The 22,794-nt window shown below is 60.9% G+C and overlaps 2 protein-coding genes across 4 annotated transcripts in view; both read right to left on the bottom strand.

The window, feature by feature from the left end:
* Positions 1-2,142: 2,142 nt before the first annotated feature.
* On the bottom strand, positions 2,143-3,747 carry GOLT1A (golgi transport 1A). Its single transcript, XM_041422634.1, has 5 exons — positions 3,723-3,747; positions 3,165-3,256; positions 2,910-3,088; positions 2,329-2,392; positions 2,143-2,181 (listed from the first exon to the last, which is right to left on the bottom strand). The coding sequence occupies exons 1-5, from the start codon at positions 3,745-3,747 to the stop codon at positions 2,143-2,145; spliced, it is 399 nt and encodes a 132-aa protein (XP_041278568.1).
* Positions 3,748-7,602: 3,855 nt separating this feature from the next.
* Positions 7,603-22,794, bottom strand: part of PLEKHA6 (pleckstrin homology domain containing A6) — a 29,571-nt gene continuing 14,379 nt past the window's right edge. For all 3 annotated transcript variants that reach the window (XM_041422605.1, XM_041422607.1, XM_041422606.1), the window contains 18 exons: positions 22,234-22,723; positions 21,431-21,517; positions 17,913-17,993; positions 16,169-16,237; positions 15,815-15,895; positions 14,996-15,145; positions 14,629-14,724; positions 13,947-14,058; positions 13,709-13,848; positions 13,027-13,173; positions 11,505-11,631; positions 11,319-11,407; positions 10,722-10,901; positions 10,462-10,626; positions 10,187-10,320; positions 9,671-9,813; positions 8,630-8,751; positions 7,603-7,737 (listed from right to left, as the gene is read on the bottom strand). In XM_041422605.1, coding sequence (XP_041278539.1) covers positions 8,639-8,751; positions 9,671-9,813; positions 10,187-10,320; positions 10,462-10,626; positions 10,722-10,901; positions 11,319-11,407; positions 11,505-11,631; positions 13,027-13,173; positions 13,709-13,848; positions 13,947-14,058; positions 14,629-14,724; positions 14,996-15,145; positions 15,815-15,895; positions 16,169-16,237; positions 17,913-17,993; positions 21,431-21,517; positions 22,234-22,723 — 2,404 coding nt within the window. In that variant the 3' untranslated portion in view covers positions 7,603-7,737; positions 8,630-8,638. The remainder of the gene's footprint in view (positions 7,738-8,629; positions 8,752-9,670; positions 9,814-10,186; positions 10,321-10,461; positions 10,627-10,721; positions 10,902-11,318; positions 11,408-11,504; positions 11,632-13,026; positions 13,174-13,708; positions 13,849-13,946; positions 14,059-14,628; positions 14,725-14,995; positions 15,146-15,814; positions 15,896-16,168; positions 16,238-17,912; positions 17,994-21,430; positions 21,518-22,233; positions 22,724-22,794) is intronic.

Below are 22,794 nucleotides of genomic sequence, written 5' to 3' on the forward strand. Positions count from 1 at the left end.
TTCCCAGAGAGGAAAAATCACCTTCCCCATGGATAAATTCCTTCCTTTCTCCTGCCAGGCTGTGTGGGTGCTTTCCTTAAAATAAAATCCAAATTTTTTAGCTCTTCCTGCTCCAAACAAAATCATTGGGAAGTTTGGGCAAACAGCTTTGATTTCCTGAGGGATTTTTTTGGAGCAGCACTGAAAAAGAGGTGAATTTCTGCTCTTCCCTGGCATTTTCCACACTTTTCTAATCCAGGATTTTGCTGCTGGTGAAAGCACACGAGGCTCATGAGGATCCTCATTCCGAAAAGCTCCGGGGTAAAAACAATTTTTGGGAAGGGCTTAGAGGAGGCTCTGGATGGCACCAGGGGAATTTGGGGATTGACGTCAGGGCAAACCCAGAGCTGGTGCTTAAAACCAAAACCCTGCCAGAGAGAGGATTACAGAGCTGGGGGGAAAAACATTCCTGGGAAAATCCTCCCGGAGAGGAGCTCTGGCTGAGGGAGCTCCCAGCCCTGCCCTGAGGATCTTCCCAGCCTGGAAAAGCTGCGGGAGACGGGAACATCTTTGGGGGGTTGGGTTTGGGGGTCACAGGCACGGCAGGGATGGGTTTGTGGGTTGGAGAGATGGGGATGGGGATGGGAATGGGATGGGATGGGATGGGATGGGATGGGATCCATGGGATGGGATGGGATGGGATGGGATGGGATGGGATGGGATGGGATGGGATGGGATGGGAGGAAGGAAAATAGTGGAGGATCCTGGAGGAGATGTGGAGGGTGGGAGATGGGGGATTCTGGAGGAGATGGGGAAGGATGGAATGGAGGATCCTGGAGGAGATGGGGTGGGAGGGAATAAAGGATCCTGGAGGAGATGGGGAGAGATGGAATGAAGGATTCTGGAGGAGATGAGAAGAGATGGAATGGAGGAAGTGTCTGGGTGGGGTTTGGAGTGACCTGGGGTAAGGGAAGGTGTCCCGTGGCAGGGAGTGGAATGGGCGTTAAGATCCCTAAAAACCCAAATCATTCCATAATTCCTGGATCCCTCAATGCCATCCAGGCACAGCCAGGTGACAATGGGCACAGCCGGGTGACAACAGGCACAGCCAGGTGATAACAGGCACAGCCGGGTGACAACAGGCATTGCTGGGTGACAACAGGTGGCAACAGGTGACAACAGACACAGAGCCACCATCACCCATCACGCTCCAGAGGGAACAGGTTCAGCTCAAAGTCATTAATTAATTCCTGCTCGTTAAGGAGGAGCAGCTTTGATGAGATTGCTTTTGGGTTTAATTAAACTCCAGTTTCCCCAGCGCTCCCAGAGCCTGGCTGGGCCCTGGAGATGCCGAGGATCCAACCTGCTCTCCTGGGGACAGGAACCTTGGCAGCCGGGCGGAAAATCTCCTTAAAGTCACCTGGGGTGACCCTGGGGGAGCTCCTGCCACGGGAAGGGCCCTGTGCCACCCCCAGTGCTGGCCATGGGAATGTCCCCATGCCATCTCCAGCCATGGGAATGTCCCTGTGCCAGCCATGGGAATGTCCCCATGCCATCTCCAGCCTCAGGAATGTCCCTGTGCCAGCCATGGGAATGTCCCCATGCCATCTCCAGTCTCAGGAATGTCCCTGTGCCCACTCCAGCCATGGCCAGGAGAAGGTTCCTGTGCCAATTCCAGCCATGGGGAGGTCCCTGTGCCATCTCCAGGGAGAGCCATGGAAATGTCCCTGTGTCATCTCCAGCCTCTGGAATGTCCTTGTGCCACCCTCAGCCATGGGAATGTCCCTGTGCCACCTCCAGCCATGGCCACGATGCCTCCTGGTGACATCAGGAGGTGCCAGCGCTGGGACAAGCCCTGAGCCATGGGAAAGGAGCCGAGTCCGAGCTCACTCTCAAACATTTTTTTTATTAAATTAAATCTTTCACAGAAAAGAATTAAATAACGGCGAGAATTCCAGAATCCAGCCTGGTACAGCCCTTGGACCCCGGAGCCTGGCTCAGGAGCTCTGTGGGACAGTGAGGGGACACCGTCCCTGCTGGGGGGTGGCTCTGGCCAGCACTGAGGGTCCTGGGGACAAAAGAGTCACCAGCTCTTGGGGACAGCCAGACCTGGGGCTCTCTCACCCTGTCCCATCGCAGCCGCTCGGCCCAGAACTGGTCAGGTCACACCATGGAGCCGCTGTCCCCCATTTTCTGCAGGAGCTGTGACAGGGACAGACCAGGATTAGTGGGAACATCCACCTGGCCAGCCCTGGGGACACCACGGTGATGTTTCCTGTGCAATCCCATCCGTGGGGACGGATCCCACCCGGGGACTGCCCACCCCAAAGGTCCCCAGCCCCCTCTCACCTGGCTCAGCAGGGGGATGTTTGCCAGCGAGCCCAAAAACCCGAAAGCCACCGGGAAGAAGCTCCTGTGTGGACAAAAGGCCCCGCTGAGCTCTGGGGAGCATCCCCTGAGCCCAGGCTCCATCCCGAGGATCCCATCCCCAGGATCCCATCCCCAGGATTCCATCCTGAGGACAGGCTCCATCCCAAGGATCTCATCCCAAGGAGCCCATCCTGAGGATCCCATCATGAAGATCCCATACCAAGGATCCCGTCTCAAGGATCTCATCCTGAGGATCCCATCCCAAGGACTTCATCCTAAGGGATCATCCCAGGGATCCCATCTCAGGGATCTCATCCTGAGGATCCCATCATGAGGACCCCATTCTGAGGATCCCATCATGAGGATCCCATCATGAGGATCCCCTCCCCAGGATCCCCTCCCCAGAATCCCATCCCCAGGATCCCATCCCCAGGATCCCCTCCCCAGAATCCCATCCTGAGGATCCCATCCCCAGGATCCCATCCCCAGGATCCCCTCCCCAGAATCCCATCCTGAGGATCCCATCCCCAGGATCCCATCCCAGGGATCCCATCCGGCACCTGAAGAGGGAGATGAAGCCGTAGGCCTCCAGCAGCATGCCCAGGATCGGCCACCGCATGAGGACCACGATGAGCCCCCCGAAGAAGAAGCTGGTGCCCTTCAGCTTGGGCCGCTGGAAGAAGAAGGTGAAGGTCCTCCGGAAGCCGATGATGAAGACCAAGCCAGAGAGGAAGAGGAGCTGGGAGGAGGGAGGGGAGAGGGTCAGGGCTGCTCCTTGATCCCGCTGTGGGGAGCCCCAGGCCGGCCCTACTCACGTTCCCAAAAGCCAGGAGCACCGAGTCGAAGTACAGGAGGATCCCAAAGAGGAGGAAGAAGAGGCCGAAGCCGACCAGGCCCACTCCGATCCCTGTGGAAAATGGGCAGGCAGAGGCAAAGGCTCCACACCTGGGGTCCCAGCACCTCTCTGTCCCACTCCTTCCCAAAAATACCCTTTGGGCTTTTCCCAAAGCTCAGGACCAGCCTTTGTGCCCAGGCCAGGCCTGGAGGAGGCTGTTGATGCCCCAGAAACCCCTGAGGGCACCGGATAAATCAGGAACCACAAAGGAAAACTCCCCGGGAAATCCCTGCCCAGCCTTTCTCCGAGCCTTTCCCTCCAGGAAAAGCTGGAGACGATCCCTGGATGATCCTGGAGAATCTCCCCACCCCCAGCCCATCCCCTTTTCCACCTCACCCCTCCCTGTCCCAACCACCCCATCCAGGGGGATCCCGGCTGGGACTGGGATTTGCCAAAGGTCCCCACGGAGCTCCCGGATCCCGAATTCCAGCCGGGATGGGAATTCGCGCCGGGACACGACCACCCCGCTCCTGCTTACGCTGGAAGTCGCTCAGGGACACCATCTTGGTGGTGGCGGGGCTGGGCGAGGCTGGGCGAGGGTGGCCCCACTCGCAGAGTGACCCTTGGAAAAGCCCTTTAGTCCCCACGTCATCCTGGGAATCATTAACGGCCCGGGAACGCCCACGGTGCCACTGCCGCAGGACACGGTGGCTCCAGATGGGACACAGGGCTCCAGAAGGGACACGGTGGCTCCAGAAGGGACACGGTGGCTCCAGAAGGGACACAGGGGCTCCAGAAGGGTCATGGTGGCTCCAGGAGGGACATGGGGGCTCCAGAAGGGACATGGTGGCTCCAGGAGAGATGTGGTGGCTCCAGAAGGGACACAGTGGCTCCAGGGGTCATGGTAATTCCAGGGGGACATGGTGGCTCCAGGGGGGACACGGTGGCTCCAGGAGGGATGTGGTGGCTCCAGAAGGGACACAGTGGCTCCTACGGGGACATGGTGGCTCCAGAAGGGACACGGTGGCTCCAGGAGTCATGGTAATTCTGGGGGGACACAGTGGATCTAGAGAGAACACAGTGGCTTCAAGGGGACACGATGGCTCCAGAAGGGACATGATGGCCCCAAGGAAGATGTGGTGTCCCCGGGGGGATATGGTGGCTCCTACGGGGACACGGTGGCTCCAGAAGGGACACAGGGCTCCAGAAGGGTCATGGTGGCTCCAGGAGGGACATGGTGGCTCCAGAAGGGGCAAGGGGCTCCTGAGTGACACGGTATTTCCTAGAGGGACATGGTGGCTCCAGGGAGGACACAGTGGCTCCAGGGGGACATGGGGGCTCCAGAAGGGACACAGTGGCTCCAGGGGTCATGGTAATTCCAGGGGGACATGGTGGCTCCAGGGAGGACATGGTGGCTCCAGGGGGGACACAGTGGATCTAGAGAGAACACAGTGGCTCCAGAAGGGACACGATGGCCCCAAGGAAGATGTGGTGTCCCCGGGGGGACATGGTGGCTCCTGAGGGACACGGTGGCTCCTGAGGGACACGGTGGCTCCAGAAGGGACACAGGGGCTCCAGAAGGGTCATGGTGGCTCCAGGGGGACATTGTGGCTCCAGGGGTACTTGGTGGCATCCAGAAGGGACACAGTGGTTCCAAGGGGGATGTGTCTGGATGCCCAGACAGACATAGGAGCTCCTGAGGGACACAGTGACTCCAAAGGGACATGGTGGCTCCTGAGGGACTTGGTGGCCCCAGGTGGACATGGTGGCTTCAGAGAGGACAGGGTGGCCCCGCAGGGACATGGTGGCTCCAAGGCAGACACAGTGGCTTGTGGCCAGCAGACCTTGCTGGTCCCGTCCTCCCTGTCCCACTGGAATGGGTTCCCTGGGATGGGATGGGATGGATCCCTAAAATAGGAAAACCAGGGAGATTGTGGCTTCCTTGGGGTGGCTGAGTGGCACCGAGGGGACAGCAGAGGTCCCTGCAGTGTCCCCAGGAGTCGCAGCTCATTTGGATTCCCATGGATCTCATGGATCCCGTGGATCCCAGGCTGCTCCGTGAGAAAGGAGAGTTTTGGGAATCTCCCACCTCCCGGGATTTGCTGGTTGGGGTGGGAATATCGCCTCCCGCACACCCAGCACAGGGCCCCTGTGTCACCTCTGTCACCCAGAGCCACCCAAACCCAGCTACTCCCAACATTTATCCCAAAAACTGCCCAGGGACGGGAATTCCATCCCTCCACAAGCACCAAACCTAACCCTAGTGGGAACATAAATCCCAAAAAATCGGGGAGAGGGAGGAGCAGCTGCCCCTGGAGCCCCATCACCCTCTGCTTCCCCAACCCAGATTAAAATCCACATCCAAGCCCACCCCTGTCAAAAAAAGACAGGAAAATGTTGTTGTTTCATAGATATTTTTATTTCTCTACCGCTAGGAAAATATCCCAGAAAACCAAAGCCCTCCCGTCCCACCCTCTCCAAATGCATAAATAGATTTATTTATTTACTTCCTCCCGATGCAAATCCTTTCCGGGTTAACAAGTCACTGCTTTATGAAGTGTTTATGAAAAATAATAACCAAAATAAAATTAATTGATTAAGGTTTGGTTTCCTTTTTTTTATTATTGGGGTTTTTTTTTAAATAAAATAAAATCGCGGCCGGGTCACACCTTGGGGACAGCAGCTGGTGGCTTTGGGAAGGGCAGGATGGCTCCCGGAGATGGGAATTGCTGCCCCACAGCCACCCCAGGATGTCCCCAAAGTGTCCCCAAAGTAAAGATGGGAATTGCTGCCCCACAGCCACCCAGGATGTCCCCAAGGTGTCCCCAAAGTAAGGGGGGGGGGTCTGCCCAGTGACCCGAGAGGGGACACAGGGAAATAAACTCATCCTCTCTTCAAACTTACAGTCTCTGTATATTTTATTTTAAATAAATTTGCTTTTAATAAAAGCAGAAAAAATAGATATATATTTTTTAAATAGGTTTTTTTCCTTTTTTTTTCTTCTTCTTTTTTTGTTTTTTTTTTGTTTTTTTTTTTTTTTTTTTTTTTTTTTTTTTTTAATTTCCTTCCCCCTCTGCTAAATTGCCAAAGAATCTTTTTTTTTTTTTTGTTGGCAGGGCTGGCGCCAACAAATCCTGCGGAGAAGAGAGAGCTCGGCACGAGCTTTTTTCCCGGGAAAAGAAGAGGAAAACCAAATATAGATATATATTATAAATGTAGAATTTCCATCAAACATATATTAAGGCATGTAAATAGCAAAATAAAGGGCCAGCTTTATGAGCTAAAGGGGCTGAGGGAGGCTCAGAGGGCAGCGGGGTTCAGGGCTCCAGGGATCCTACAAGTATTGCTAAGTTGGGATTGGGATGCAGGGAGGTCCTGGGGGTTTGGGATGGGGCCAGGAGGGATGGATGGCATTTGGGGTTGGAGATTTGGGATTTGGGATCCAGCTCCTGGCCCCTGCCACGCTCGCATCCTTCCAGGGATTCTGCTTTTTTTTCCCATCCTCCGGGATGATAAAGAAAAGGGGGAATTTGCTACAGGAAATCCGAACCGCTGGAAGGGGCTGGAGAACAGCGGGAAGGGATTTTTTTGGAGGGCGACAGCAGGTCCCCAGGTGACACCTCTGTCCCCAAACCCCTCCTCAGCACCATCCCCACCCTCCAGAGGGGGTCCCTGCCCACCCCACAGCTGCGTTTTCCCACCTGGCGCCCCAATTCCCTGCTCTGCCCCATCCCTGCCCCGAGCTCCGTGCTTGGAGAGCCCTGGAGCGCCCTGGGCACCTCCGCGTGCCCCCAGTGCCACCTCCGTCCGTCCTGTCCCCTCTTCCTCCGGCTGGGCCACCGGTGGTGACACAGACAGGTTCCAAAATCAGGGTCAGAGCTCAGGGAGGGGAAACGGCACCCGAGGAGCCGAGGGGGAGGATCCGCGCCCGCTGGGAGGTGGCAGCACCATCCGTGGTGGGGACAGGCGGGTCCCCACCCCAAGAGCCCCCTCGCAGACCTTGGGGGCCGTCCCAGGAGTGCTGTGCTCGCCACTGGGCCGGTGGCCACTGTCACAGCTGTCCTGGTGGCCACTGTCACAGCTGAGAGTGCCCTGGTGGCCGCTGTCACAGCTATGTCCTGGTGGCCACTATCATGGCTGTCCTGGTGGCTGCTGTCACAGCTGTCTGAGTGTGGCCGCTGTCACAGCTGTGTCCTGGTGGCCACTATCGTGGCTGTCCGGGTGTGCCCCAGTGGCCACTGTCACGGCTGTCCCGGTGGCCACTGTCACAACTGTCCAGGTGTGTCCTGGTGGCCGCTGTCACGGCTGTCCGGGGCTGTCCCGGTGGCCGCAGACAGCCCTGGGGGCTCCTTGGGGACAATCCCAGCCCCCGCCCGCCTCTTTGGGACGGGGCTCCCGTCGGTGCCGCCTCTCCCGCTGGTGTCGCCGCCGGAGGGAGGGAAGGGGGTCCGGGAGAACCGAGGACGGTGGCGAGAGGTTCGGTGTCACCTCAGGAGGGGACTAAAACGTGGCCCCGTGGAACTTGATGGCGCCGGCAGCAGCCAGGGCTTGAGCTGGGGGGGTGGGACAGGACAGAGGGGCTGAGCCGGGGGGCTCCACCCCGCGCCCACCCCCCTTTGGGAAACGCGGCAGGGATTTGGCTCCGAGGAGCCGGGGGAGGTTGGGACCCCCCGGTTTTCATGCTGGGCCCCCCCCTTTTCCCCCCTGCACCGCCCCTCGGCCTTGGGGGTCGGCTTTGGGGGGACACTCGGTCCATGGAGGAGCCGGGGCTGACGTGGCAGCGAGGGGATTGGAGGGGATGACGTCAGAGAGAAGAGGTGCTTACGTCACAGGCTCACACCCGCATGAGGTGGCTGCTGTCGGCCCGGGGCGGCTCGGACGAGAGGGGGTTGGTCGGTGGAGTCGGGGAGGCTGGGGAGGTGGGAGGGCTGGGGGTAGCGCACTGAGCTGGAAACGAGAAACGGGACAGGGGCTGAGCACGAGGGACAGGGAGGGGACAGCGCGGAGGGGACAGAGCGAAGGGGACAGAGCAGAGGGCAGGAGCAGGGAGGAAAGAGAAAGGAAAAGGGGGAAGCAAGCGCGGGTAGACAGCGGCTCCCGGGACCGCGAGGGGACAGGAGGGGACATGGAGGCAACCGGGGATCCGAATCCCGGTCCTGGGAGCACAGAGACAGTGGGGGGGTGGGACAGGACAGAGGGGCTGAGCCGGGGGGCTCCACCCCGCGCCCACCCCCCTTTGGGAAACGCGGCAGGGATTTGGCTCCGAGGAGCCGGGGGAGGTTGGGACCCCCCCGGTTTTCATGCTGGGCCCCCCCCTTTTCCCCCCTGCACCGCCCCTCGGCCTTGGGGGTCGGCTTTGGGGGGACACTCGGTCCATGGAGGAGCCGGGGCTGACGTGGCAGCGAGGGGATGGAGGGGATGACGTCAGAGAGAAGAGGTGCTTACGTCACAGGCTCACACCCGCATGAGGTGGCTGCTGTCGGCCCGGGGCGGCTCGGACGAGAGGGGGTTGGTCGGTGGAGTCGGGGAGGCTGGGGAGGTGGGAGGGCTGGGGGTAGCGCACTGAGCTGGAAACGAGAAACGGGACAGGGGCTGAGCACAAGGGACAGGGAGGGGACAGCGGGGAGGGGTCAGAGCAGAGGGGACAGCGGGGAGGGCAGGAGCAGGGAGGAAAGAGAAAGGAAAAGGGGGAAGCAAGCGCGGGTTGGGCAGAATCACAGCTGGCACGGCAGAGCCACAGATGGCAGAGCAGAGAGCCATGGCTGGCAGGACAAACAGCCGCAGCTGGGCAGGACAGAGTCACAGCTGGCAGGACAAACAGCCGCAGCTGGGCAGGACAGAGTCACAGCTGGCAGGACAAGCAGCCACAGCTGGCAGGAAGGACAGAGAGTGACAGCTGGGCACAGCACGCACACGTGAGCTCCCGGCAGGGCTCCTCATGGACAAGGCATGGTGTGACATTGTGAGCACCCAGGCACGGTGTGGCACCGTGGGCACCCGTGGTCAGCCACGTACAGGATGTCACCATGCTCACCTGGGCACAGCGTGCCACCACAATCTCCCCCCCCAGCATGAAGCGCCACCATGCACAGCCACAAGGTGCCAGCCCGTGCCACCTCAATCCCTCTAGCACAGGGTGACACCACAGTTCCCTGGGCTTGGGGTGACACCACAACCTCCCTGCGTGGAGTGCCACCCTGCTTTCTCAGCCATCTCATGCCACCTCATGCCACTTCATGCCACCCAGGCAGGCACTCCCCTCCTCGTGCTGAAGCTGTGCCCGGCTGGAACGGCTGCTCCAGCCCAGGATCTCGGGGCGAGCAGCCCCAGGAGCTGTTGGCATCCCCTGTCCCCCTGTCCCAAGGCTGACCCCTCTTCTGCCCACTCTGCTACCAAATCCACACCTGCCCTCACCCCCCTGCCCTCCTGGCACCTCGCTGTGCCAGGGATCTGCAGGGTCTGACCCTCCAAGCCCCCGTTCCTCACCCGAGAGCATCCGGCCGCGCCGCGAGGCCTCGGCAGCCAGGGCACAGGAGATCTCGATCCTCTTCTCCTGCTCCTGCAGCTGCACCTCAGGGTCCTGGGGGGTGTCCACCTCCCCCTCGCCCAGGGGGATGACGTTCTGCAGGCTGGGAACGGCACCTGGGGTCAGCACCCCTGCCAGGACCCCCGGGATGGGATGGGAGAGGGGTGGTAGGGTCCACTGGGATGGGTGGGGAAGGGGGGCAGGTGGGTGGGTGGTCTTGGAATGGCCAGGGAAGGGATGGAAGTGGGTGGTCAGTGCCTCTCAAGGTGCCCAGGGAAGGGGTACAGGTGGGTGGGTGGTCTTGGAATGGCCAGGGAAGGGATGGAGATGGGTGGTCAGTTCTGCTCAGGGAAGGGATGGAAGTGGGTGGTCAGTGCCCCTCAGGGTGTCCAGGAAAGGGGTGCAGGTTGCAGGTGGGTGGTCAGTGCCCCTCAGGATGACCCCTGGCACAGCCAGCGTGGGCACTGCAGCCTCACCTGGACTTGGCAATGAGAGTCTTGATCCTTTCCACCTTCTTCTGCTTCTCCTTCATCTCCTCGGGGCTGAGGGGCGACTCCGGCTCCAGCTCCACGTAGCGCTCGGGGATCAGGACTTTGTCCGGAGTGGACAGCTGGGGACAGTGGCACGAGCTGAGGGGGTGCCCGTGCCGGACACTGGGGACTCCAGCCCCCACTGCTCACCCCCAACCCAGCCCGGACACGGCTCCAGGCTGCTGCCACCCTGGGGACACTCGGGGACACGGCGTGCTCACCTCCTTGTTGATGTCCACGTCGTAGTGCTGCGGCTCCAGCTCCATCTTGCGCAGCCGGGCGATCTCCTCCTGCGGCGTCTCGTACACCTTGCCGGGCTCGTCGGAGCGCAGCGCGGCCTCCAGGTCCGAGATGTCCACCTCGTGGATGCTGCGGTGTCGCCGCACCTGCGGGGGACCGCGTCCCGCTCAGCGTCCCCCACGGGGTGGCGCTTTGTCGCCTGTGCCACCCCGCGGTGTCCCCGCCGGGCTCAGGGACTCACCACCTTGTAGGAGGAGGGGGTTTTGGTGCCGGGGGGGTCGGGCTGGGGGCCGGGGAGCTGCAGGCTGCGCCGCTTCTCCTTCATGGAGCCGCTCTGGTGGCGCTTCATGCGGTCGATCTGCTCCTCCACGCTCATCTTCACCTTGGTCTCGGTGGCGAACACGGCGCTCTTGGGTCTCTCCTGGGGACCAGTCCAGCCTCACGGTCACCCGCTGGTGGCCGGTGACATCCTCCCAGTGCCACCCCCCTCTGCCGTGAGCCGCTGGGATGCCTGTGACTCCCGGGATGCCACTCTGAGGATGTCACTCCCGGGATGTCACTCCCTGTGCCTGCTGCTCTATGTGAAGAGAGCTGCGGCCACAACTCCCAGTTTGTCACTCTGGGATGTCACCCCCGGGGATGTCACTCCTGGAATGTCGCTCCCCGGGATGTCATTCCCGGGGTGCCACTCCCAGCAGCAGGGAAGGTGCTGAATTCACCCTGGGGGTCTCCAGGACGTGCATGGTGACACATGGAGCCACGCTCCTGTCCCCAGGCTGCAGCAGAGCCCCCTGGGCTCACCGAGCCCCCCCAGCCGAGCCCCCCAGCCCAGCCGTACCCGGGAGCCGAGCCCGTTGGCCAGCCCGTTCCTCCTGGGCACCGCCTCCTCCTCCGCCGGAGATTTGGTCCTGGGGGGGACGATTCCCACTGCGGGGACACCACGACAGCGGGATGAGCCCTCGGGGACCCGGGGCAGGGTCCCGGTGCCACCCCCGGGTGCTGGCGGGTGTCCCCAGTGCCGTACCCTTGTTGAGAGCCGCTTGTTTGTCGCCGTCGTGCTCCGGCCGGCTCTGCGGGAGCCCCTCGGGCGCGGGGCCGGGGGGGCTGGGCCGGGGCGGCTCCTTCTTGCTGGGCTCCAAGGCTGGTTTGGGCTGTGCAGGGGGGAAAGGTCCCCAGTGAGCCCCGGTCCGGCCTGGGGACACGCTCTGCCTGGGGACACCCGCTGCACGTGGGGTGACAGGCAGGGGACACAGGGGACACTGCTGCTCTGGGGGTGACAGATCCCCTGTGTGTCAGGGGACACCCGCTGCTCTTGGGGTGACAGATCAGGACACACAGACCAGAGGACACCTGCTGCTCCTGGGGTGACAAGCAAGGGACACGCAGGGGACACCCGCTGTTCTTGGGGTGACAGACAAGGGACACCTGCTGCTCGTGGGGGACAGATCAGGGACACACAGGGACACCCACTGCTCGTGGGGTGACAGGCAAGGGACACACAGACAGGGGATACCCTCTGCTCTTGGGGTGACAAACAGACCAGGGACACACGGACAGGGGACACCCGCTGCTCTGAGGGGGACAGACCGACCATGGTCACACTCCATGGACACACGGACAGTGGCCAGGTGGGACCAGAGCCCCCCGAAATTGTGGGGAGAGGGGCTGAGTGGGCTCTGCTCCTGCCCCTGCTCTGTCCCATCCTGTCAGGGCTGGGCACCCTCCGCTGTCCCCACAATGAGGGACAGGGTGACAATCCCTCCACAGCCTCCAGGAGCTGGGGACAGGGACATAGGGACATCCTGGCTCAGTGCTGGGCTCCCGCTGCACCCCGTGCCCATGGGGTCACACAGGGCAGCAGAGCCAGCAAAGGGACAGTTTTGGGGTCCTCCCCCTCTTGCATCCCACGAGAACTGCTGGGGTGACAGAGGGGTGTGACAACAGGCCAGCAGCCCGGTGTGTCCCCCTAAATTCACCCTGACACCCCTGGATGGCACAGCCACCTCTGTGCCACCTGCGCTGGCACGGTGCCCCTCCACAGGGCGACACGGAAGGACAGCGACAGAGGCAGAGCAAAGCAGAGGGGACAACCGGGGACAACCTCGCCAGGAGGAGGACGAGGAGGAGGAGGAGGGGACAATCCCTGTCCTGACCGTGGCGACCTGCTGGGGACACCAGGGGTGTGGCAGGGCAGGATGCAGAGCTGTCCCTGCACCAAGTGCCACCTCCACGCTGTCCCCGCACCAGGTGCCACCTCCACGCTGTCCCTGCGGATCCGGGGAAGGCAGCTCCGGCTCCTGCCTCATCCCAGTGCCTTTCATGCCACGAGGAGGAGGAGGAGGGGACAATCCCTGTCCTGACCGTGGCGACCTGCTGGGGACACCAGGGGTGTGGCAGGGCAGGACACAGCGCTGTCCCCACGCCAGGTGCCACCTCCACGCTGTCCCTGCGGATCCGGGGCGGGCAGCTCCGGCTCCTGCCTCATCCCAGCGCCTTCCATGCCACGAGGAGGAGGAGGAGGAGGAAGGGGAGGCAGGGGTCGGTACCTGTCCCCGCTTGGCCTCTCCTTGGTGCCAGGAAGGGGAGGCGGGGTAGGGCCAGAGGCGGCTCTCGCTGGGGAGCGGAGGAACGGCCGGAGGAGCCTCCAGGGGCACGTAGGACTTGGGGAGGGGAGGTCGAGGCGGGCCCGGTTCCTGGGGCGGGCAGGAGCGGGAGGCGTGAGAGCAGAGAAGGAAGAGAGAGTTAGAAAAAAGAGAGACAGAAACACGGCGGGAGCGTCCTGGAGGAAGGGATGGAGGAGAGGGAGTGACTCTCGGGGTGCCACATCCTGCTGCTTGTCCCCAGCGCCAGGCAGGGCTCGGGGCTGTGTGAGTGAAGGGTTCTTGGCAGCTCTGGGGGCACTGGTGTCGCCCCTGTGCAGCCAGGAGGGGTGGGGAGTCCCCAAATTGTGTCCTAAATTAATGTGCTGTGTGTCAAGGTGGCACCAGCCCGGGGTGAGGGCACTCAGAGCGGCTGTGGTGGCACCAGGAGCTGCTCCTGGAGCTGAGCAACTCCTGTCCCTCCAGACACACAGCCCTGCAAGGACCACGCACCCCAAAGTCACCAGGGGCCATCTGTGCCACCAGAACAGTGCCCCCAGGCAGAGCCATGAGGGCAGGCAGCTCCGTGCCCATACCCAGCAGCCTGCCACCCCCCTGGTGACAAAGAGGGGACAGCAGGGTCACTGACCTCGCCAGGGCCGGGCTTGGTGGGCGATCCCTGGGAGCCGGAGATGAGGGAGAAGGGGCTCAGGGGGCTGGTGAGGCTGGCAGAGCTCAGGGGGCTGGCAGGGCTGTTGGAGCTGTACGTGCCCGAGGGGCCCAGGGCCACTGCGGAGGAACGAGGTAATTAAAGATTATTAAAGATAATAATGAGGGGTTTCACCCTGCCAAGCAGGGACACCCCCCGCAGGGACAGCCCCCCTCACCTCTGTGCTTGGCCGTGTCGGTGCCTCGGGAGGGGTTGTTCTTCCTCAGCCCTTCCATCACGTCCTGGATCCGCCAGATCTCCCTCTGGATCTGCCGGTTCAGCATCTCGTTCTGGACGGGGGACAGGCAACACTCAGAGAGGTCCCGAGGGCATCGGTGCCAACCCCAAACCAGGCAGGGCCCAGCCCCAAACCCAGCCACAGGAGCTGACCCTGGCCACATCCAGGGTTTGTTTTATCCAGCTGGAATTCCTGGATCTGCTCCCCAGAAGCCACCGGGGCTGTGGGGACCCTGCGCTGCCCCCTCAATGGCACCCAGGTGGGCAAAGCTGGACGTGAGGGCTGGGCATGGAGAGCCCACGGGTGGGGGGACAGGGGGATCTCATCTCCGTGGGGACACCAGGGGTGGCAGGGGACGTGGGTGTAAAGGTTAAAGGTGGCAGGGGACACACACACCTGGATGTCCAGGTTAAAGGTGACAGGGGGACACACACCTGGATGTCCAGGTTCAGGGTGACAGGGACACACACACCTGGATGTCCAGGTTCAGGGTGACAGGGACACACACACCTGGATGTCCAGGTTTAGGATGACAGAGGACACTCTCACCTGGTTCCAGGGGTGGCAGGGGGCACTCTGACCTGGATGTCCAGGTTCAGGGTGACAGGGGACACTCACACACCTGGATGTCCAGGTTGAGCTGCTCCCAGAGGTCATCGTGCAGGGTGGACACCTCGCTCTCCAGGCTCTCATACTCGGCCGTGCTGTTTGCCAGGGCCTGAGGGGACAGTGGGGGGATCAGGGGGGTCTCTGGCACCCAGCACAGCCCCCCGAGCTGGGGAGGGGGTGGCAGCAGAGGGGACAAGCTCTGAGGTGCCCGGGGCATGGCAGAGACAGAACCAGGAGCTGAGGTGGCAGCCGGGGGGTGCCTAATTCGCTTTGTCCCCAGTGAGGGACTTCGGTCCCCAGGCAGCCAAGGGGAATTCCCTGCTCGTTTCCCAGCCAGGAAGGGACAAAAGGGACAAAAGGGACCCGAATCCCTCCCTTACCGTGCTGGCCTGGGACAGCTCCACCCGGATGTTGATGAGCTGGTTCTGCAGCGATTCCTTCTTGTGCAGCAGCTTCTCGGGGTAGGCGGGCTGGCTCCCGAACATCTCCAGCTCCTGGTGTGTCCCCATCAGGGCGCTCTCCAGGCTCTCCTGTGGGCACAGACGGAGCCACGAGGTCCTGGCTGCTCAATAGCACAGCAGGAGTCACCCCCAGCTCAGAAATGTCCCCAAGCTGTGGCTGCCACATCCCTGGAAGGGTCCAAAGCCAGGTCAGAGAACCTGGAATAGCAGCTCAGGGGTGGAAGGAGAGGTTTGTAATGTCCCTCCAAGCCAGGGGTGACAGGGGACCTGCTCACCTAGTTCAGGGGTGGCAGGGGACACTCTGACCTGGTTCAGGGGTGGACGGGGACACACACACCTGGATGTCCAGGTTTAGGATGACAGAGGACACTCTCACCTGGTTCCAGGGGTGGCAGGGGGCAGTCTGACCTGGATGTCCAGGTTCACGGTGACAGGGACACCCCCACCTGGATGTCCAGGTTCAGGGTGACAGGGACACACACACCTGGATGTCCAGGTTTAGGATGACAGAGGACACTCTCACCTGGTTCCAGGGGTGGCAGGGGGCACTCTGACCTGGATGTCCAGGTTCAGGGTGACAGGGACACACACACCTGGATGTCCAGGTTCTGGGTGACAGGGACACACACACCTGGATGTCCAGGTTCAACCCAAACCCTCCCATGGTGATGTCACTTCCTCACCACGCAGGTGCCACCACCAGGTCCCCACGTGGCCACCTGAGGTGCCACCAGGTACCTTCTCAGCCCGGAGCTGCTGCACCAGCCTCTCCTGCTCCCGCAGCACCTTGTTCTGCTCGCAGAGCTTCCCCAGCAGCTTCTGTGCCAGGGGGAAGAGAAAGCGGGGAGAGGATGAGGAGGATGAGAATCCCACTCGGATGCAGCCAGGACTGATGGGATTTACGGGATTTATGGGATTTACGGCCTTGGGGGGTTCCAAACTCCTGCTGTCATTGCAGGGACTTTGAGGTGACACGGGACAAACTGGGAGACAGGGCAAGACGGAAACTCAGGGAAGATTCACCCCTGAGGGGCACAAAGTGACCGGCTGCGGGGACAGGGGACACACAGAGGGGACAGGACTGGCTCTTACATCGGTGTCCTGCTCGCTGATCTTGTAGGGGTGCAGGGTGTCCCTGTAGGGCTCCGGGAACGGCGTCACCTGCAAGAGGAGCGCGGGGTGAGCGCGGCTCTCCGCGGTTCGCCCAGGGAAGGGGAGGCAGCCCCCAGCCCCCTCTGCCCTCCCTGCGAGCCGGGAAAAAGGAGCGATGGATGCTCGGGAGTCGCTGGGATGAAGCCACGACCTCTCCCTGCCCATTCCCAGCGGGAAGGGTGCGGGGAAAAGCTCCAGAGAGCCTCGTGAATCATTAACCGCCACCATTCCAGCGGCGAGGAAAACAAAGGGAGAGCGATTGAGCTGTAATTCCACCTCGGCGGAGTGGGAGCACCGAGAAAGCAGCAGCAGGGCCTGTTTACCCCCGCACGGCTCCTCCGTGAGTCATTTTCCTTTCCTGGAAATCTCAATTACTAATGGGACCTTCGGCAATTAACTGCCTCGCGGAGCCGGAGATGAAAGGCAGCAGATAGGCAGGAGGGGATGGTTGTTGCTAGAAAGCAGAGAGGGCGCTTTGGAGCCATGGAAAACTCCGGGGTGATGCAAATGGATCCGGATCTGGGAAATGCCCGCGGGGCCGGAGGCAGAGCCGGGCGGATGGGGACGAGGCGCCTCCGGGCAGGGAGCCCGGCCAGCCGCAGGAGCATCCCGGCAGCTCCTGATCCACCCTCCAGCACATCCCAGCCGGCAGCAGATGCAAACAGGAGCCGTTTTTGTTGGAAAATCCCATCCAGGAAGTGCCCAGGGCAGCACAACCTGGGGTGGGTGGCACCGGGGGGGCTCAAGCCATGTGACATTGCGGGGATGTCCCAGTGCTGGGGACAGAAGGAGCCTCCGGGGAGCGGGAAAGGCCGTTCCCTGTCCCTGATTCAGGAATTATTCCGCTGGTTTAAGAGCTGCACTCCTGCCACCCCACAACTTCTCCTTGAGAAACAAGGACGAGCGTGGCCGGGGGTCCCGGGGCAGTTCTGTCCCCAAGAGTCCCCGGAGCTGGCTCTATCCCCAAGAATTCCCGAGACAAATCCGAGAGTCCCCGGGACAGCTCTGTCCCCAAGAATCCCTGAGACAGATCCTGCACTCCTGCCACCCCACAACTTCTCCTTGAGAAACAAGGACGAGCCAAGCCCTGCGTGGCCGGGGGTCCCGGGGCAGTTCTGTCCCCAAGAATCCCCGAGACAGATCTGAGAGTCCCCAGGGCTGGCTCTGTCCCCAAGGGTCCCCAGGGGTGGCTCCGTCCCCGAGAGTCCGAGGGACAGCTCCGTCCCCAAGACTTCCCGGGGCATCCTCCGTCTGAGAGTCCCCGTCCCCAAGACTTCCCGGGGCATCCTCCCTCCGTCTGAGAGTCCCTGGGGGCATCTCTGTGCCCAAAAGTCCCCAGGACAGCTGTGTCCCCGCGAGTCCCCGAGGGCAGCTCCGTCCGAGAGTCCCTGGGACAGCTCTGAGAGTCCCCAGGGGTAGCTTTGTCCCCAGGGGTCCCCGGGGGCAGCTCCGTGCCCACCTCGCGCTGCCAGCACGAGGATTTGCCGGCTTGGAATGGCTCATGGATGGATTAGCAAAGCCTGGGATGGAGCAGCGCCTCCCCCGAGAGCGGGATGTGCCGCTGGGCGAGTGGCGATGGCAGCAGGTGACCCCGGGTGGCAGCAGGTGACCCCGGGTGGCGCGGGGGTGGCCTGGCACGGCCGCCAGGCACGAGCCATGCGGGGCCTGGTGGCCGGAGCCTTACTTGCATGTAGAGCTGGGCCCTAGGGGAGGAGGTCTCCACCATCCTGTTCACCATAGTGATGAGGGTCTCGCTCTCGCTCATCTGCGGCACACAGGGAAGGAAAGGGCACAGGTCAGCGGGGACACGCGCCTGTGCCAGCGGTGACCCGTCCAGGAGCCCTCAGGACGCAAAGTGCCACCTCCTGAGATGGCCCAGGGGCTCCGGGTGTGGCCTGGCGCTGCTGTTGCTCCTTTTAGTGCGCTTTTTTGGGGAAAACACGGGTAAAACAGAGCCAGATGGCACAGACGGACACGAGCTCGGACAGGGACGGCAGCGGCGTGGCCTGGCACACAGACGGACACACGGACAGGCCCTGGCACTGCCCCGTGGCTCAGTGCCCAGCCGGGGCTGGCACAGCCCTGCAAATGAACGCTGGGTGCTGGGGAGGTGACTGACACTGGGGTTGGGGACAGCAGCGTCCCCTTTCCCAGGTGGCACCGGGAATGCCACATCCCTGCTGCAGGGCACAGTCTGTGCCACTCCATGGGGACAGGACTGTCCCCAAGCAGCCAGTGGTGGCTGAGCTCCCTGGGTGCCGGGTGACAAAGCCACTCAAGTCACCAGCACTGCAGCTTCACCCAGCTCATGCAGAGCCCCCAGCCCTGAGCAGGACACTCCAGGGAAGCCCTGGGACAGCAAGGTGACAACACTTTGTCACCAAAGCGGGGCCCAAACCCTGCTGGGGCTGCAGCGGGCGAGGGAGGGGAGAGCGAACAGAGCAGGAGGATGTTTGAAAAGAGGCCCCTGACAGCGTCACTCCGAATTAACCTTTCCAGAGGCCGCTGCGAGAGGAGGAGGAGGAGGAGGAGATGCCAAACCTTTTTAGGCAGCGTTTTAAAGAGCCGCGGAGAGGCTGCGGTGCTGCCGGCGGCTGCGAGAGAGCGCGGGGAGCTTTTATTGCAGCGGGAGCTCCTGGCCCCGCTCCAAGGCGGACACAGATCCCGGCCACGGGAGGTTTGCAGCCAAACGGGATCGTGCAGGGAGCAGCTCCCTCCGTGCCAGCCTGGCTGCAGCTCCTGTGCCCGGCTGAGGCTCCGGACGCTGCCTGGATGCGTCACTCCCGGCCGGATCCCCCTCCCCACGCTCCTGGGATGGAGTCAGCGCAGATTTCCTTCAAAAGTTGCTGGCAGAATCAGGGTTTTCCTCCAAAAGCACCACACAAAAGCATGGGTTTCCTTCCAGGGTTTTCCTTCAAAAAAACCCTGGTAAAATTGGGGTTTTCCTGCAAAAACGCTGCCAGTATTAAGGTTTCCTCCAAAAACCACTGGCAAAATTAAGGTTTTCCTCCGAAAATCCTGTCAAAATTAAGGATTCCTCCAAAAACTACTGGCAAATCCAGGATTTTCCTCCAAAACTCCTGGCAAGGAGTTTCCTCCAAGGTTTTCCTCCAAAAAACACTGGCAAAATCAAGATTTTCCTCAAAAAACCCCATTCAAAATCAAGGTTTTCCTCCAAAAACTCCATTCAAAACCAAGGTTTTCCTCCAAAACCCTGGCAAAACCAAGATTTTTCTTGATAAACCCCATTCAAAATCAAGGTTTTCCTCCAAAATCCTGGCAAAACCAAGATATTCCTCAATAAACCCCATTCAAAATCAAGGTTTTCCTCCAAAAACTCCATTCAAAACCAAGGTTTTCCTCCAAAAACTCCATTCAAAACCAAGGTTTTCCTCCAAAAACTCCATTCAAAACCAAGGTTTTCCTCCAAAAAACACTGGCAAAATCAAGCTTTTCCTCAAAAAACCCCATTCAAAATCAAGGTTTTCCTCCAAAATCTCCATTCAAAATCAAGGTTTTCCTCCAAAACCCTGGCAAAACCAAGATTTTCCTTGATAAACCCCATTTGAAATCAAGGTTTTCCTCCAAAAACTCCTTTCAAAATCAAGGTTTTCCTCCAAAACCCTGGCAAAACCAAGATTTTCCTTGATAATCCCTATTTGAAATCAAGGTTTTCCTCCAAAAACTCCATTCAAAACCAAGGTTTTCCTCCAAAACCATTGACAAAACCAACAAAATTAAGGATTCCTCCAAAAACTACTGGCAAATCCAGGATTTTCCTCCAAAACTCCTGGCAAGGAGTTTCCTCCAAGGTTTTCCTCCAAAAAACACTGGCAAAATCAAGATTTTCCTCAAAAAACCCCATTCAAAATCAAGGTTTTCCTCCAAAAACTCCATTCAAAACCAAGGTTTTCCTCCGAAACCACTGGCAAAACCAGGATTTTCCTCCAGAAACCTCTCCAGAACCACCTGAGCTCTGCTGGCTTTTCGGCTTTTGGTGCCCACCATCACCAAACCTTTCACCCCTGAGGGGCCACCACATCACCACGGCCACGGTCCCCACAGGTCACCTGCCACCCCTGGCACGGGGGACACCCTGGGCAAAGGGTGCCAGCCTTGGGGACAGCACGGCCACGCTGGCACCGCGCAGGTGCCCAGCACCACACTGGGGGTTTCCAGAGCTGCTGCACCCGCTGAGCTCCAGGACAACCCCCAGAAATGCTGGAACATACCCAAAAACCCCCAAAAATCCACACAGAGGCACTGCCAGAGGTTGGGGGGTGACTTTTCTGCCGAGCAATGAGCGGCCCTACGGATGCAGAGGATGGAAGAAGCCAAAGCAGAAATTAAAAAAAAAAAAAAGACAACTGGTGCTGCTGGGATGCTGCTGGGATGCCAGGAGGGGTGAGGATGGATGGCAGGAGGGGACAGGGACACGGGGCACGCGGCAGGGGACGAGAAGCAGCTGGTGAGGTGAGGCTGGCAGCCAGCTCCGCCTACCTGCTGGTCCAAATATTCTAGGTTTCTTTGCAACTGAAGGTCTAAAAGTTCATCCTACCAGGAGCCAGCAGGCAAGAAACGAGCAGCAAAACACATAAAAGAAGAAGCAAAGCAGTTAGGGGGGAGCCTGTGGAATGGCCCCTGGGCCGGGAATGCTGCTGGGAATGCTGCTGGGAATGGGAATGTGTCCCGTGGAACCTTGGGCAGCTGATTTCTCATTTATCTTTTTACTTCTAGGGAGACCCTGCCTCCGGCTGCCGGGATGGATGGGCGGCATGGGTGGGCTGTGGTGAAATTCAGGCTTCTCCCTCCTCTGGCGGTCCCGTCCCAGGGATTTGGGATCTGCGGGGACCTCCTGGTGTCACCCCCCAGCTCCGGGAGGGGACACGAGGCAGGAGAACAAAGCAGCTGTGGCCAGATGTGAGGAAGCAGAGCGGGATTTGGGGAGGGCTGGACTCAGTCAGGGACCACCCTGGGGGTCCGAGGGTGTCCCACTGCTACAGAGGGGCCTTCCCACGTGGATTCCTTCGGGAATGGCCAGGAGGGAGCGGAGACACCAACGAAAGGCCCAGCTCTGCCCCTGGAGCGCACTGGTTCCTCCTTGGCCACCTGAGTGAGGACCCCCCAGACTGCCCCACGTCCCCGGGGTGGGGTCTGTGCCCCCCGCCACAGGGTCACCCCCAGGGGACAGCAGGTACGTACCATTTTGTCGTGGATGGTGGGGGACGCCGGGAAGGGGTACGGGTACACCCCGGCCGGGACGGGCCGCCGGTCACCCAGGTAATCGTACTGTGGAGAGAGGGGACCCCACCCCAAAATCAGAGACACGGGACAGGAGGAGAAAGCACAGGAGAGGGAAGGGGCATCAGCGTTTCCTGCTTGGGAGCACATCTTGGGCTCCCAAAAGTTTTCCTTCAAAAACTACTGGCAAATCCAGGATTTTCCTTCAAAACCCCCTCGCAAAATCAGGTTTTCCTCCAAAAGCCATGGGCAAAATCTTGGTTTTCCTCTAAATACTCCACATCATTTCCTCTAAAAACATCACATCCCATGGTTCCCATCCCATGGTTCCCATCCCATGCATCCCATCCCACAGATCCCATCCCATCCCATGTATCCCATCCCATGGATCCCATTCCATCCCATGGATCCCATCCAATGGATCCCATTCCATCCCATGGATCCCATCCCATGGATCCCATCCCATCCCATGGATCCCATCCCATGGATCCCATCCAATGGATCCCATTCCATCCCATGGATCCCATCCCATGGATCCCATCACATCCTATGGATCCCATCCCATCCCACGGTTCCCATGCCGTGGATCCCGTCCCATCCAACAAACACAACCAGGGAACCTTTGCAGGACAGCAACAAGGCTCCCAATCCCCCCTGTGCCGCAGGCCACGGCGTCACTTTGCGGCCAGGCCGCGCACACAGAGGGGACACGGCCGGGACACTGCCACACCCCTGCCCCACCTCCCCGCCCCGCAGGTGCCCACCTTGGGCGAGCTGATGGATCTGCGCATCACGAAGGTGGCGGGGTCGGCGTAAATCTCGTCCCCGCGGGGCGGCAGCCGCTCGAAGCGGGCGCTGGGCGAGCGCACGGGCGAGTAAACCCTGGCGCGGCCGTAGGAGCCCTGGCTGGGCGAGCGCGGCACCGAGCGCGAGCGCGGCTGCAGCGACATCCTCCGCAGCGAGCCCGAGGCCGCGTCCACCTCGTCCAGGTAGCTCGGCGGCCTGGCGGGCGCCGGCAGCCACAGTGGGACGTCCTGGCGGCCGAAGGCGGGGTGGAAGGGACCCCCGTTGCGGAAGGAGTGGCGTTTGTCCTCCAGCGCCCACGGCGGGCTGACGCGGTCGAAGGCGGGCATGGAGCAGATGCTGTCGGGGCGCACGCCCGGCGGGTAGTACTGGTACTCCTCAGGGTACTGCGGCGAGTAGGGCGAGTAATAATCGGGCACCCGGCGGGATACGGGGTAAAACCTGCTGGGGCTGGAGAGGGGGAGAGGGAGGTGAGAGCCGGGCTGGCAGTGGGCAAGGACAGCCCGAGAGGAGGTGGCTTG

This window comes from Onychostruthus taczanowskii, unplaced genomic scaffold, assembly GCF_017590055.1.
Source record: "Onychostruthus taczanowskii isolate IOZ18803 unplaced genomic scaffold, ASM1759005v1 scaffold74, whole genome shotgun sequence".
In the NCBI taxonomy this organism is placed as follows: Eukaryota; Metazoa; Chordata; class Aves; order Passeriformes; family Passeridae; genus Onychostruthus; species Onychostruthus taczanowskii.

What these genes read in the sequence shown, in the direction of transcription:
- GOLT1A (XM_041422634.1), bottom strand. Translation starts at nt 3,747, where the DNA reads ATGGTGTCCCTGAGCGACTTCCAGC. An exon ending in GTCCCTGAGCGACTTCCAGC is followed by an intron (nt 3,257 to 3,722) that starts GTAAGCAGGAGC and finishes CATTTTCCACAG; the next exon opens with GGATCGGAGTGGGCCTGGTC. An exon ending in ACATCCCCCTGCTGAGCCAG is followed by an intron (nt 2,182 to 2,328) that starts GTGAGAGGGGGC and finishes TCCCTGTCACAG; the next exon opens with CTCCTGCAGAAAATGGGGGA.